This window comes from Macadamia integrifolia, chromosome 3 (assembly GCF_013358625.1).
Source record: "Macadamia integrifolia cultivar HAES 741 chromosome 3, SCU_Mint_v3, whole genome shotgun sequence".
Classification (NCBI taxonomy): Eukaryota; Viridiplantae; Streptophyta; class Magnoliopsida; order Proteales; family Proteaceae; genus Macadamia; species Macadamia integrifolia.
In genome coordinates, this window is record NC_056559.1 from 26,051,149 (window position 1) to 26,066,342 (window position 15,194).

The 15,194-nt window shown below is 41.7% G+C and overlaps 3 protein-coding genes across 3 annotated transcripts in view; all 3 read left to right on the forward strand.

Annotated features, from left to right (window-relative positions):
- The window catches only part of LOC122072718, a 100,374-nt gene extending 86,979 nt beyond the window's left edge, over positions 1–13,395 (forward strand). The window contains exon 2 of the mRNA XM_042637104.1: positions 11,941–13,395. Within this exon, the coding sequence (XP_042493038.1) occupies positions 12,036–13,343 (1,308 nt within the window). The 5' untranslated portion in view covers positions 11,941–12,035 and the 3' untranslated portion in view covers positions 13,344–13,395. The remainder of the gene's footprint in view (positions 1–11,940) is intronic.
- Positions 4,068–6,949, forward strand: LOC122072715 (adenosylhomocysteinase). The gene is made up of 2 exons (XM_042637102.1): positions 4,068–4,858; positions 5,896–6,949. Exons 1-2 carry the CDS (start codon positions 4,148–4,150, stop codon positions 6,640–6,642), a joined length of 1,458 nt encoding a protein of 485 aa, XP_042493036.1. The 5' UTR covers positions 4,068–4,147; the 3' UTR covers positions 6,643–6,949.
- On the forward strand, positions 13,343–14,980 carry LOC122072719 (vegetative cell wall protein gp1-like). Its single transcript, XM_042637105.1, has one exon. The coding sequence runs from the start codon at positions 13,619–13,621 to the stop codon at positions 14,840–14,842; it is 1,224 nt and encodes a 407-aa protein (XP_042493039.1). The 5' UTR covers positions 13,343–13,618; the 3' UTR covers positions 14,843–14,980.
- The last annotated feature ends 214 nt before the right edge of the window (positions 14,981–15,194 follow it).

The following is a 15,194-nucleotide window of genomic DNA, read 5'->3' on the forward strand; positions in this document are numbered from 1 at the left end:
TGATGAATCTAAGGTTTAATAGATGATTTATGTGTTGATCTTGAAGGATTTGAAGAGGTATTGACAAGGTTGGAGAAGCATTGTGGGTTTGAAGTAATTTTGAGGGTTTGAAGGTGTTCTTGAGCAAGGAAGGTAAGATGGTTTCCCATCACTTGAATCTAACCTAGATCTAGGTTAGAACCATCCTATAAGACATTGAAAGTGTGAAGAATGGGTTGGGAAAAACCCCATTTGAATCCCCAAAGAATGGAGGAAGTTGGGAAGAAACATCAGTTTTCCCACCAAGACCGGTGGGCTAGACCGGTGGGCCAGATAGGTGGGCTGTTTGACCCACCTGTGAGGCCCCGAAGGTGATTTTTACGTCCGATTGGACCCAAATCGGACGTGTGACCTCCTTTTAGGATTCTAAACATGATCGTGTCATTGGATCGTGTTAATTTTGATTCCAAACTGGTGAAGTACTAACACTGCTCAATCATGTTAGGTTCACCAAATCCTACGCGTCTCGCATCGGATCTCACCCGTACCGAACGAGAATCCTTGTACACTACAGGTAAGTGGGGAGAGGACGTTTGACCTTGTTTCAAGGTATTGTTTGGCATTCATTTAATTGTATCTAGTCTAGTCATGCCATCATGAATATGCTGTAGATTAGTCATCCTCACATTGTTATGCATGTGTGCTATGGTTACTTTCTAAATGCCAAGTGATGAGATGCTTATGTGATTGAATGTTGACATCATTGTGCATGATGCATTAATAGACTAGATGCCGTAGTCGGCTTGAAAACGAGTGCATTGGTGGCCCGTGGTATGGGATGCGGTGGCACTATGTAATCGTACTATTGTCATATAGGAGCATGCGATTTAGGATTTTCACCATCCCGTGCTACGACCCTTCCCAACAGGGTTAAGGTGTTGGATTACCATTTAGGGGGAAGCAGTGGTCACTATGACGGTTAGACATAACGCTCGGCGGGTCATTAGGACAGTCGGCAACCCCGATGGTATATTCAAGAGGGCCAATCGTACTGCTTTTAAATTGCTAGAGTCAGCACCTTTAAATTTCAGTCATTTACTTTTCTGTTGAGAGCCGGTGGTCGGCATGTTTTTACTTTTTCGAGTACTCACGGTGGGCCTTCTCCGACAGCCCTATGGGCATATCGCGGGATGGAGTTCGCAGCTCGTACCCAGAGTATACGCGCACTGTGGTTGTAGTAGCACTAAACCAAAGACTTAGTAAATGTTGCTTAGGTGGATGTGATTTAAAATGAAATGCATAGCATGTAGTGCATATGATTGTGTTATGTTGTGTGGATTGCTGTGTGATCCATCTTTCCACTTACTGAGCTAGTGAGCTCATCCCACGTGTGCACCCCTTTTTAGATGATTTTGCAGGTCATACACATGAAGAGCACGGGGTGGGTCCCACGGTCGAGTTCCCCGAAGAGGACTGGTGGGCCCCTGAGGAGTTAGAGCACGGCATTGACTGCTCGTGCGAGAGTTGTGCTGCGGGACCACAGTTCTGATGCCGAGCTGAGCTCCACTTTTGAGGCCGAGCTGAGCTCTACCATGTGATGCCCAGCTGGGCTCAACCCTTGATGCCGAGCTGAGCTCTAGCCTTTGATATCGAGCCGAGCTGTGTACTCTGATTATTTTGATGGTTTCCTTTATGTACTTGATATGTGAATTGTACTTTTATTGTGTAAACATCATGCCTTCGGGCCCACATGTATATAACTATTGTATCATAATTCGGGTATCAAGTATTATGAGAATATTCACAGGTAAAACTTAGTCTTCCGCTGATCTGATAAGTTTTTATTAGTGGTGTGTATGCTGTGATGGAATACAGTATCGGATGATCCTGGCAGGTTTGGGTTAACCGATGTTAACCCCGTCACTGGCCCGGTTCAGTGTGAACGGGGTGTGACATCGAAGGCCTCACGGCCGGAGGAATTGGCCCACCTACGCATTAATCATCATTACAGGTGGGGAATTGACGAACCAATGGGTCCATGCAGGGGTTGGGTGTAGAAGCCATCAAGGAGTTTTTTTTTTTCTAAGGCTCTAGAGAATTTTAGTAAATTTCTTGTATATGTTTTACTATATATTTGTAGCAATAATTATTTTTCTGTAAGTAATTTGAGAGAGGTGTGGGGACAAGCACTATAGCTTTATTCTTCATTAAAAATATGATCTTATATCATTGTGCATCTAGACAATCTTGCTAAATCACGTAAATCTATGCCAGTCCAGATAAGATAAGGGAGAACTACATTGTTGGGTTGATTGAATCCCAAACAATTTCAATTTTTGGAGAAAAAAACTATGCATTGACTTATTTTGAGAAAACCAATCAAAGAGAGTCTTGGTAATGATTTCTTGAAATGCATCACAGAGAACGCCTATGCAAACTGTCAAATCATGAAGGGAAATCCATATGTTAATTACTACAATTTCTGCAATAATTTGAGGCTTGAGTTGCTACAAACTCTTCTGCTCATCCTCAATTAAAGGTCTTTGTCCTCTTACGCAATAAGTTCCTCTTCCATTAAAAGTGTACTGATTGTTAGTAAAGTACTTTCTCTGCAATCCAGACTTGGTTTAAGTTATTGCAAACCTTAAATTGAGGAAAATAGAAACTCAAAATAGAAGAAAATTGACAATATGATGAATAGGGAATATTTAGAAACGAGCAGTTGAAAACAATTTGTCAAATCATGAGCATTTGCCCAAGATGTAAGATTGATGTTTGAAGAAATGCGTGTCAGAGAACGTAAGGTTAATATTAATTTGACAACTCGATCGGAGGTGCCAAGCAGAAAAAAAAAACCCCCTTTAATTATAGATAAAGAACACAACGTTGTTGAAAAAGATGGAAGAATCCAATGCCAACGATGAAGAGAAACCATATGTGTACTCGGTCTCAGACTTAGTTCCGTTGTTGGGAGAGAGAGAGAGAGAGAGAGAGAGAAGCAAACCTGCAGGCGACAATTTCTCCTACTCTTTGTGGTTTGTGTCCTTCTCTTCCATCCTTTACCAACAACGTTCTTGTATCCGTAAATTGGGTGTCGAAGATTGGGGTGGGTAGAGAAAGAAGTGGGAAGACCACAAGAGACAGGAGTAGTTATTAGAATTGTTTCTAAGCAATGGTTCTCTAGATGACCTTTGAGAGAAACTCCATCCAAACATGTCATTAGTTAACATTTATTTAACTAGTTTATGTTCATATAATGACTGAATGCTAGTCCACATATAGAAAAATGTTACAGTTACTATTTGTTCGAAAGAATGAATCAATGAGTGTGAGAGAAAAATTTTTTGTTCCTGCCAACGCTACTCCAATCATTGGCTCCTCTTGTGATTTAGATTTCAAACAACCCTATTCCAAATTATACAAAAGTCAAGACCCAAATCCCCTCCAATGCATCAGTGCTCCTAGTCTCAGGCATGGATCGCACTGGACACACTTTGGTTCAAAGTCAAGATAAACTCTACGTGATCATTTTAGGCCCACCCTTGATTTCTTTAAGATTTTTCACTTGTGAAAAAATATTTTTCTTAAAAAAAAAGAAAATAATAAATTTTTCCTCCACTCACCCTCCTCCCTCCTCCCTCCTCCCTCCTCCCTCCTCCCTCCTCTTCTCTTTATTCTATCTTTGTCACCAACCCAAGTCTAAGAGTTTTGAGATACTAAGCCCAATTTAACAATTGACGGTCGTGAAGCGTGATGTTTCACGCCGTCCCATCCCACCAACCCCAACTAAATCTCCAGATATTTTACACAATTAAATGTAACGTTAACCCTAAAAAAAGCAGGGGTAATGACGGAATACAAATTTCGCAATTATTTAAGCTTTACTGTGAGAGTATGAGACTCTCAGATCAGTGGCCGAATGATATGAATAAATAATTGAAAACCTCGACATGTGGGCCCCACCCTCACGCTACCTTCCTTATCGGGTGGACCTAAACCCTCAGATCTTTTACCAGAAAAAACCCCATTAGATCCACCACTTGTGACCGTCCATTTCACTATATAAACTCCTTTCAATCTCTTCAAACCTTCGCTTACACTTTCTCCTCTCGTCTCTTCTCCTCCAATTCTCCAGTAGAGCTTCAGATCTACTCTTCAATCTTCAGCCATGGCTTTGGTTGTAGAGAAGACCTCAGCCGGTCGCGAATACAAAGTGAAAGACCTGTCTCAAGCCGATTTCGGTCGTCTGGAGCTCGAGCTCGCCGAGGTTGAGATGCCTGGTTTGATGTCTTGCAGATCTGAGTTCGGTCCTGCACAACCCTTTAAAGGAGCTAGAATCACTGGCTCCCTTCACATGACCATTCAAACCGCCGTTCTCATCGAAACCCTAACTGCTTTGGGTGCCGAGGTCCGTTGGTGCTCTTGCAATATCTTCTCCACCCAAGACCACGCCGCCGCTGCAATCGCCCGTGACAGTGCTGCGGTATTCGCCTGGAAGGGGGAGACCCTTGAGGAGTACTGGTGGTGTACTGAGAGGGCTCTTGATTGGGGTGCTGGTGGTGGTCCGGATCTGATTGTTGATGATGGTGGTGATGCCACGTTGTTGATTCATGAGGGTGTGAAGGCTGAGGACGAGTTTGAGAAGACTGGGAAGTTGCCTGATCCGGCTTCGACTGATAACGCTGAGTTTCAGATCGTGCTTAGGATTATTAGGGATGGGTTGGCGACGGATCCGAAGAAGTATAATAAGATGAAGCAGAGATTGGTTGGTGTCTCTGAGGAGACTACCACTGGTGTGAAGAGGCTTTACCAGATGCAGGCTAATGGGACATTGCTCTTCCCTGCCATCAATGTCAACGACTCTGTTACCAAGAGCAAGGTATATATTTTTGTCTTCTTAAATCTCTTTATTCATTAATTTATTAATATATTTTACGATTGAGATGTACAGTGTTTTGCTTGAGATCTAGGGTTTATCTACAGTGTCTTGCTTCAGATCTAGGGTTTATGATGCTCTGTTCTGTTTTCTCTTGAAATCTTTGATTGTGTGATGCTGGTCATTGTAATGAATGCAGTCCTGCATCAGGATAGGCTTGTGAAATACGATATAGCTTACTGAATCTGATTCCGATTTCATTTAAATGCTGTTTGTGTCAATTGCCTTACCTTCTCAGAAAAATTGTATGTCGTTGTATTTATGGATTGCTTGATTTGAAGTGCTTGTTTTCCTTTCGCAGCTGCCTGCTTATTCATTTAAATATATTCAGGAAATAGACGAAACGTATTACAATCTGTTTCAATTTTTTTTGATAATTCAATTCAATAACTGCTCTTTTACTAGAACTCTATATCTCTGGGGACATGTTTCAGATCTAGGTTTCACATTGCTGTCTATATCTAAAATTTAGCTATTTTGGAAACTCTATTTTTGGGATTTGTTTTTGAAAACTGTATTTTGTTTTTCGCATCCAGATATGTAGGCTTTGATTTTTGTTGGAGTTTCACAGTTTTGGCTTTTAATAACCTCTTTTCTTCTCCTTCATGTTCATTTTGGAAATGTGATTACTGGTCTTGCTCCCGAGGTGATTTTCACGTTGTATTTATTCTTGTTTCTGAATTTTCTTGATTGCTGAAAAAAAAAAAGATTCATTAAATCGATAAATAGTTTAGCTCAGTTCTCCAAGATCAATCAATCTATGGGAATGATTTCCAAGATCTAGCTGACTCTGTTATGAGCTTAATTTAGTTCATGCTCGTCTACATGTAGGTCTGACTGCCAATCTGTTTCTTCTTTTGGCCTTCATCTCTAATTAAAAAGTGATATTTTTTACTGTTCATGCTTCAACTTTGATTATTTCTGAAGCAAATATTTGAGCTTTCAGTCCTAATGTTGCTTTTCATCTTCCTGCGAAACAGTTCGACAACCTCTATGGATGCCGCCACTCTCTCCCTGATGGTTTGATGAGAGCTACTGATGTTATGATTGCTGGAAAGGTCGCTGTTGTGGCTGGGTATGGAGATGTTGGCAAGGGCTGTGCTGCTGCCCTCAAGCAGGCTGGTGCCCGTGTCATTGTGACTGAGATTGACCCCATCTGTGCCCTCCAGGCTTTGATGGAAGGTATCATGGTCCAGACCCTTGAAGATGTGGTCTCTGAAGCTGACATCTTCGTTACCACCACTGGTAACAAGGACATCATTATGGTGGACGACATGAGGAAGATGAAGAACAATGCCATCGTCTGCAACATTGGTCACTTTGACAATGAGATCGACATGCATGGTCTGGAAACATTCCCTGGTGTGAAGAGGATCACAATCAAGCCCCAGACAGATAGGTGGGTCTTCCCTGACACCAATTCGGGCATCATTGTCTTGGCTGAAGGGCGATTGATGAACCTTGGATGTGCCACTGGCCACCCCAGCTTTGTGATGTCTTGCTCGTTCACAAACCAGGTGATTGCTCAGCTTGAGCTCTGGAATGAGAAGAGCTCCGGCAAGTACGAGAAGAAGGTGTACGTTCTACCCAAGCACCTTGATGAGAAGGTTGCTGCACTTCACCTTGGGAAACTTGGGGCTAAGCTCACCAAGCTTACTCCCGATCAGGCTGACTACATTAGCGTTCCCGTTGAGGGTCCATACAAGCCTCCTCATTACAGGTACTGAGACAAGGAAAGAGAAGAGAAGATCCAAACCTTTGATTGTTTTGTATTTTTCTTTCTTTAAATATTTCTAGTTTGTTATGTTAGTATTGTGTTGGCTTGGGGGTTGTACTGTGGGGGCGGGGGGATGTAGGAGTGAATTGGTCTACAGGAAGACCTCGGGTTTTGAATAAGGATAAGATTTGGTTGGGGGGGGGTTGTTTTAGGTGGATATCTATAGTTTGACAAGCTGCGTTTCATTACAAATATGCTTTTGCCTTGTTTTGAAGTAACTTCATTTCAAGAAATCACATCTATACATTTATTCTAAACATTGGGCCATAGGTTTTAAGAGTTTTCTGTTTGACAGTCAGGATTTGAAATATTTTGGATTTTGATTGAAGCTGAACCCTGTGGCCCGTTTGTTTGATAGGGTTTTTCTGGGGTGGGTGGGGTTTGAATTTTTCCTCCCCCCACCAATGGGATTTGAGGGCGTTTGGTAGGGGTTGGAATTTTGTTGAGAGCAAAAAGATTGTGCAAAATTCCTGTCGGCTGACGTGGCTGGTGATTTTTCTCACCCCACCTCAATGGCCTGAGAACACCGTTGCCTATCGCTTGAAGCTCCTCCACTGCGGTATCAATCGTAGATTCCTGAACAGAGAATAAGCGTTGAAGGCCTAATTTGATAAACACACCAGCAAAGAAGAAAATCATGTAATCCAAGTAGCAAACAAAGGAATACAGTTCATCATGAATTAGAGATCAAATTCCCATGTGTAGATTACCCAACAACCAATCATTCAAGAAAACTTGTGTGCCAATCTGTTGCTCGCACTCACTTTTGTTTAGCTGCTGCTTAGCCATTGCGGCCACTCATTTGGACATCCGCCCAACCTCCATTTGAAACCCACTCTGAAACCAAGCTCTCTACAACACCTACTCTGCAATCGTTTGATAGGTGGACCACTCACAATGGATCTCTCTACCTGCATGCCCCTTGGCCCCTTGCCAAAATGGACAGCAAATTAAAAAAGAAAAAAAAAAAAAAAAAAAANTTGCTGATGGAAAAGAACTCATCATTTTACTTTTACCCTTAAAAAAATTTACATTACCATAAAAAAACTAAAAATAACAATAAGGAAGTTTTATTAATTAAAAAAGAAAACAAAAAAGAAAAGGCAAGGGTTACAACAATCTACCAAAAGAATTTTTGGATGGACACACTCTGTTTTATCATGTGGCAGAATGATGTGATAAATATGATAGTTGGATATCTAGATGATAGTCTAAGTCAGCTATTTGTGATTTTTTTTTTTTTTTTTTTTTAATTCTTTATTTTAATTTTACTTGACAAACTTTGATTGGTCTAAAATTTGTCATGTAAGGGACCTAGTGGTCTATCTACCCAGAAAATTTCAGTACCATTTTTGCTGCCAAATGACAAAATAAAGTGGAGTTGTACATTGATTTCATATTTATGCCACCATCTAGCATAGATGCCTCCAAAAGAAAAACCAACAAAGCGTGTTTGTAATTATATTCTTTTTTTAAAGTAATAGGAGGATGAATAGTTCATTTTACTTGCTATGCTTTTAATTTGTTTGATTAGGTTTCTCCCCTTTGCTTGTCCTTATGGCTTGTATATTGTTTTTTTTTTTTTTAATATATATATATATATTCATTCACCTAAAAATAAAACACTAAAAACGTAAAAACAAAATATGAGAGAGAGAGAAGTGAGTTTTTGTTGGAAAATGTATTTTAAAAGGAAGTTTCAAAATTCCTTCGTATGCTTTTCAACTTTTGATTTTCGTTTTTCCTTCTCACAAGGTTTCTTCCTTTGACATCTTCGGATTTTTTTTTGAAATGAAAAATATATGAAACGAGAAATAATACAACAAACAAAACCTAAACTGACTAAGCAAGGGCAAAGGCCCTACCCATCAAAAGCCAACCCAATAGGCGAGGGACTAAACAAGCCAGCCCTAAGAAGGAACACACCAGGAAACCAAAAGAGAAATGGAGAAGGGGGGGGGGGGGGGGAGAAACAAGCAAAGAAGAAGGGGGAACAACAAAATAGATGGAGGGCAAAATCAAGATAAATCTAAACTGAAATACAACAAATAGGGGGGAAGGGAACCTGAAACATGGAAAAAGATGATAAATCAAAATTAGGGAAGGGCGAGGGGGGGAGGGGTGGAGGGAATAGAGAATAACGGAAGGTCCTAAGATGATGCTAAATATCTATTTCTAGTTGTATCAAGGAAACCGGTACAATTGTGAAAAAAAATTATTTTTCACCTCAAATGTGATAGTGTCCCAAATTTTCTCTAGAGTCCGCGATGTGGATATCCATCTCCTTTTGTTTTAACACCAAATGTGATATTATGTTACACTAAAAGCCAACTTGCCAAGATTATATGAAGTTTTACAATTAATGATACTCAAAATCCATTCCCATTCTCTCCCTAGGTAATGTGAGACTAAAGTTTGCACACCTTCACCGATCTCTCAAACCCTCTTGTACTTTCTGTATTCTTGATGGGGACACCTTACCGATCTCCCAGGTGGGTCTGGTACTTGCTATATTCTTGGGTGTCACAACTTCCTCCCTTTGGGCATAGCGTCCCTGCTGTGGACCCACACGCTATCGAGGTCTACTCTGATACCATTTGTAATGCTTCGGCCCCATTGACTTTGCACAATATTGTTTTCTTTGGCTCATGGACCTCAAGGCTTTAAAATGCATTGTGCCATGTTAAGGAGCCTAGAGGTTGTTAACTAGCCCAGTAATCTCTCCCTAGGCGATGTGGCACTAAAGTTTGTACACCCTCATCGATCTCCCAAACCCCCTAGCACTTGTCGTATTCTTGGTGGGGGATATCTCACTGATCTTCCAGGCAGGTCTAGGACTTTCCGTATTCTTGGGTGTCACATAGGCCAACCTGGGCATAGGGAGGCAAGGTGCCGGTTTATCTCAGGTAAAACATACCACATCATCAGTGCCACTTCATCAAGTGAGACCTAGTTGTAGAAACGCAACCCTAAAAACAATGCAGAAAGTAATGGAAAAACAAGAATAGACAATTCACATAGATTTACGAGGTTTGACAAGATTGTCTACGTTCTTGGTGAGATGAGATCCTGCTTCACTATCAATGGAGAATAGGGTTATAGCATTCGTCCTCACACCTCTCAGAATTACTTACAGGGAAAGTAAACCTCGTTATAAATATATAGAAAAAAATCCTAATACCAGAAAATACAAAATTGCCCTCAATAGATGAGTCCCAAATAAAAAATATGAGGGGGAGGGCTATGCCCCCTGCACCCCTGCTTAGAAGGGGGCCTGCACCGGTACTCCTTGGATTAAATTACGACGGAATACAAGACATCATACGCCAACATTAATCTACATAACGCATGGGACGCAAACTTAGGTATTTCATTGAACACCTTGGTCTTCTGGAGTGATCATACAGAAAAATTATAAATAATTCATCTTGAATCGTATCGAGTTGATTCTAGTTGCGTTGGAGATAACACTCGACTCTCTGCTGCTTTTCAGTACTACCCTTCTGCCAACTCTACCAAGTGAAATTATCAAAATGCCACCAAAGCTGCCTCATTGTGCATTGTCCCCTAAGCTGGCAAGCTCTGCCATTTGCTACCGCATCATCAATACACGTCTGTACTGATCAGAGACACTTCGAATCACCCATTTTCTTCTTTTCTATGCACTGATATAGAAAAAAAATACATATTTACCTCATACAAACTTGGAATAGAGAGATCCCATTTTCATTGGATAGAGGACTTAAAGCACTACAAATTATTATTTTATGTCATTTTTCAATTCTACAAGTTGATCTGCCCAATTTGGTGAAGTAGATACAACAGCATGAACCTGTGAATGCACTATGAAATGTGCATGTACAATGTTCCCTATGCTGCCACTTGCTATGTACCAACTGTTGTATAACTATGTAAGAACCTGACATACAATGCCACTTGAGTTTGAAGACCGCTTTAACAGTGTCAAATTGCTAAATGTTCTAAACTCTCTTCCACAGCATTGTCTGCACTACAAAATCACTATCTGCCACTGTCAGCACCACCATAACACTTGTGAACCCTATCACACCATTGTAAATACCCCGCCATACCAATACACTCCCTACACCTCTGAGTCACTACTGGCATCTGTAATGCTCTTTTGACTCAAACTGCACTTTGATGCACTATGTATACAAGTTAAAGAATCATGCTTCACACAAGGGCAAAGACCATTTTTGGGAGGTTTTATAAAATCATAGAGCTTGTGTCAAAAGAAAGTACTCACTTAAAGAAAATCTATACAAATGCAATCTTGTAGATCTTTTCACCACACCAGGCACTACAGAGAAGCTCAGGCATTGCTTGGACTTGATTAATATTATTCACAACTGAGAGAGTGGAGAGTGGGTTACACCCATTATGGCAGGGTGCGGTGTGGTTACATACAGTTATGAACGTACAAGGATGAGGACATTTACAACCTATCTTTATGGGAGCTTTACATAATCTAAGCCAAGGTGGAAATTGTTGATGGTTGATGTCTTGTATATGGACTGAGTTGTAAGCTACCTCCGAAGGGCTATTAAAAGCCGGTAGGGCTTGAGGCATGATGGAGTTACATAAATTCTTAGGGTTTACATGAGGCTAATGACAGAAATTTATATCTATTTGATTCTCTATAAAATTTTGCAATAAGGGTTATTGGGGTTATGGGAATTCTTTGTAAACATAGAGAGGCATGAGGAAGAGTGGTTATAACCATTTCTTCATTAATAGTGAATTTGCACTTATCACTCTTGTGGTCATAGGAACCTCGTTGAACCACAAATATACTTGTGTTGTGTGATTGTTTGATTGCTTTTTATATTCATTTTTTGCACCCTAAATAAGATTCTATTTCTACACCTTTAACATATATAGATATGGTTTAGTTTTATTTTTCATAAAGGAAAAAAAATAGTTTTAGGGGAAGTTTTTCAACCAAACCAAAAGACAATAATAAAAGGGGAAATGTTTTTTTGTCAAGAAGCATGATCTATGCCAGCACTCTCATGTATCTATATCTTTTCTCCATTCTTATGAAATGCATTGATCTCCATGTTTTATTGTGGAGGAGGAGAGAGATAGACAGAGGAGCGTTGGTATGGAGAAATAACATTTCCCAAAATTATTTTCATCAAAAGAGTATCTAATCCATTGACAGCCCTAGTACACTAGCTAGATCCAACTTTTTTTTCTGCAACTAACATTTGAGTACGTTTTTCAGTCATTATCAGTTGGCTCTTGATAGAGAAGAGGAGTGAGATCATTCAGAGCTTCCCAGAACAGATTCAGAAACTTTGGTACGAATGGGAGCTCCAAATGATGATTATACTCAGCCTTTTCTTTCAAATCCTCCTCATCTTGTTGGGTGACCGCAGAAAGCACAATACTGGAAAAAAAATAGGGTTTTTTATTTGGGTTGCCTACTTGGGTGCTGATTCTGTGGCAACTTTTGCCCTTGGCGTCCTCTCCAAAACTCAGCAAGGACAACGACATACTCAAACAGATGAACTCAGGGCCTTCTGGGCTCCATTTCTTTTGTTGCACCTTGGTGGCCCAGATACTATCACTGCCTATGCATTAGAAGATAATGAACTGTGGCTGAGGCACTTGCTTGCACTACTTATCCAAGTGAGTGTGGCATTTTATGTGATCTTCAGGTCTTGGACTCGAACTCCAATCTCAGTTCTTACAATCTTAATGTTTTTCACCGGGATTATCAAGTATGGGGAGAGGACATTGGCTCTTAGGTGGGCAAGCAAGGAGCACTTCAGAAAATCTATGCTCAGTGAGAGTCCCCCTGATCCAGGCCCCAATTATGCCAAATTCATGGAGGGTTATGTTTCTAAGCAAGAGGAAGGGTTCGTAGTGGACGTAGTAAGGATTTCTGAAGATCGACTGAAATTGAAAAAGGGTCAATCCTATAGCCTTCACCATCAAATCCCTATAGGAGGCGAAATCAATGCTAGTGAACCAGCAGAAAATCATATTTTGGAAAAAAAAGCACATCACCTGTTTAAGACATTCAAACGTCTTTATGCGGGTCTCATACTCAAGTACTGGGAAGGAGAGGAGAGCAAACAATTTATCAAACAAAGTACACCAGAGAAAGCTTTCGAAGTGGTCGAGATTGAACTTGGGTTCATGTTTGATTTGCTTTATACCAAGATGCCCTTAGTTTGCACTCGTGAAGGAGCCAAACTTCGATTATTCTGTTTCTGTCTGACCATCTGTGTGTTTGTTTCCTTCTTCACAACAGTTGAGAATCCGAAGCACCGGCCCCACTACTCTAACGTTGACATATTCATTACATACCTATTGCTCAATTCGGCCATTCTCTTGGAACTTTATGGTTTCATTATTCTTTTATCCTCAGATAGGATGATACTCTGGCTAAGCAAGCACAAGCACAAGCACAAGATGGCATCTATGGCTTATTTCCTCATGAAACCTCTACAGCGCAAGAAAAGGTGGTCTAATTCCATGGGACAATACAATGTAATAAGTTCTTGCCTCAAAGACGAAGCTACAACATTTAGTATTATGACACTTACCAGGCTCTGCAATGATCAGGAAATGTTGGATACGTATTGGTATACATTTTCTAACACATTCCTCCTGAGGTGAAAGAATTAGTATTTGAACAACTCAAGAGGAAGTTACAAGAAAACCAGACGAAGAAGAAGAAGAAAAATAAAAAGGGCCAGGGGAAGAAGTTGGAAGATGCCACAAATATTAGTGATGATGTCAAACTATTGTGCACAAGTGGGGTCACTCTCCAGAATCTCCTTGGGATTGGTGATGTTGAATTTCACCAAAGCATTATTCTTTGGCATATTGCGACGGATCTCTGCCACTATAATGATCAGATTGACACCAACTCAGCTCCACCTCAACCTGACATGTTCAAGTGCTTATCAGATAATATGTTTCAACTTTGGCATATTGCTACACATCTCTGCCACAACAATGGTCGGTCTCCACCTCGACCTTCACATCCAATTCAACTTCCACTTCAAGCACCTTCACCTCCACCTTTAACTTCACCACCTCCACCTCCACCTCTACCTCCTGCACCTTCACCTTCACCTTCATCTACACCTCCATCTCCATCTCCAACTCCACCTTCACCTGCACCTCCACCTCCACCCCCACTTCCACTTCAAGTACCTTCACTACCTCCACTTCCTGTTCCTCCACTTCAAGGACCTTCACCTCCACCTTTACCTTCACCACCTTCACCTTCATCTACACTTCCACCTTCATCTACACCTGCACCTGCACCTGCACCTGCACCTGCACCTGCACCTGCACCTGCACCTGCACCTGCACCTCCACCCCCACTTCCACTTCAAGTACCTTCACTACCTCCACTTCCTGTTCCTCCACCTCCACCTTCACCTCCACCTTTACCTTCACCACCTCCACCTCCTGCACCTTCACCTTCACCTACACCTCCACCTCCTTCTCCACCTGAGCCTGCAACTCCACCTCCACCTCCACCTGCATCTCCACCTCAAGCACCTTTAACTTCACCACCTCTACCTCCTGCACCTCCACCTCAACTTTCACTTCAATTACCTTCCCCTTCACCTGCACCTCCACCCCCATTTCCACTTCAAGTACCTTCACTACCTCCACCTCCAACTCCACCTTTACCCCAACCTGCATCTCCACCTCAAGCACCTTCACCACCTACACTTCCTGCATTTCCTCCTCAACTTCCACTTCAAGTACCTTCACCTTCACCTTTACCTCCTGCACCTTCACCTACACCTCCACCTCCACCTCCAACTCCACTTCCTCTTCAAGCACCTTCACCTCCACCTTTGCCTTCACCACCTTCACCACCTCACCACCTTCACCACCTTCACCACCTCCACCTTCTGCATCTTCACCTGCACTTGCATTTCCACCTTCAGCCCCGACACCTTCACCATCTCCACCACCTCCACCTCCTGCATCTTCTCCTGCACTTGCATTTCCATCCTCAGCCCCGACACCTTCACCCCCTACACCTTCACTTACACTTGCTTCTCCACCTCCACCACCACCTTCAGCCCTGGCACATTCACCTCTTGCACCTTCACCTGCACTTGCATCTCCACCTCCACTGCCACCTTTAGCCCCGGCACCTTCACCTGTACTCTCATCTCCACCTCCACCGCCACCTTCATCTTCACCTTGTACAGAATCGAAGCGCAACGTGTGCAAGCTTTTATCTAATTATATGTTGCATCTTCTTCTTACACATCCTTTCATGTTGCCCGAAGGGATTGGACAATTCAGATTTAGAGAAACATTCCCAGCAACCTGTGTTGAAGCCAAAGAACTTTTCAAAGGACAAAAATCAGGTTTGAATGAAAAAACAGCTCGTAAGATGTTGATTCAGATGACCACCGATATTCCACCTCATGAAGTGAAAGGAGAAAGCAACAAGTCTCTTCTATTTGATGCATGTAGGCTTGCAAAGAGTTT

Bases quoted from the DNA above. Each gene is read 5' to 3' on its own strand.
- LOC122072715 (XM_042637102.1), top strand. From the start codon at position 4,148: ATGGCTTTGGTTGTAGAGAAGACCTCAGCCGGTCGCGAATACAAAGTG. The intron at 4,859-5,895 runs GTATATATTTTT...CCTGCGAAACAG, and splicing joins ACTCTGTTACCAAGAGCAAG to TTCGACAACCTCTATGGATG.
- LOC122072719 (XM_042637105.1), top strand. From the start codon at position 13,619: ATGTTCAAGTGCTTATCAGATAATATGTTTCAACTTTGGCATATTGCT.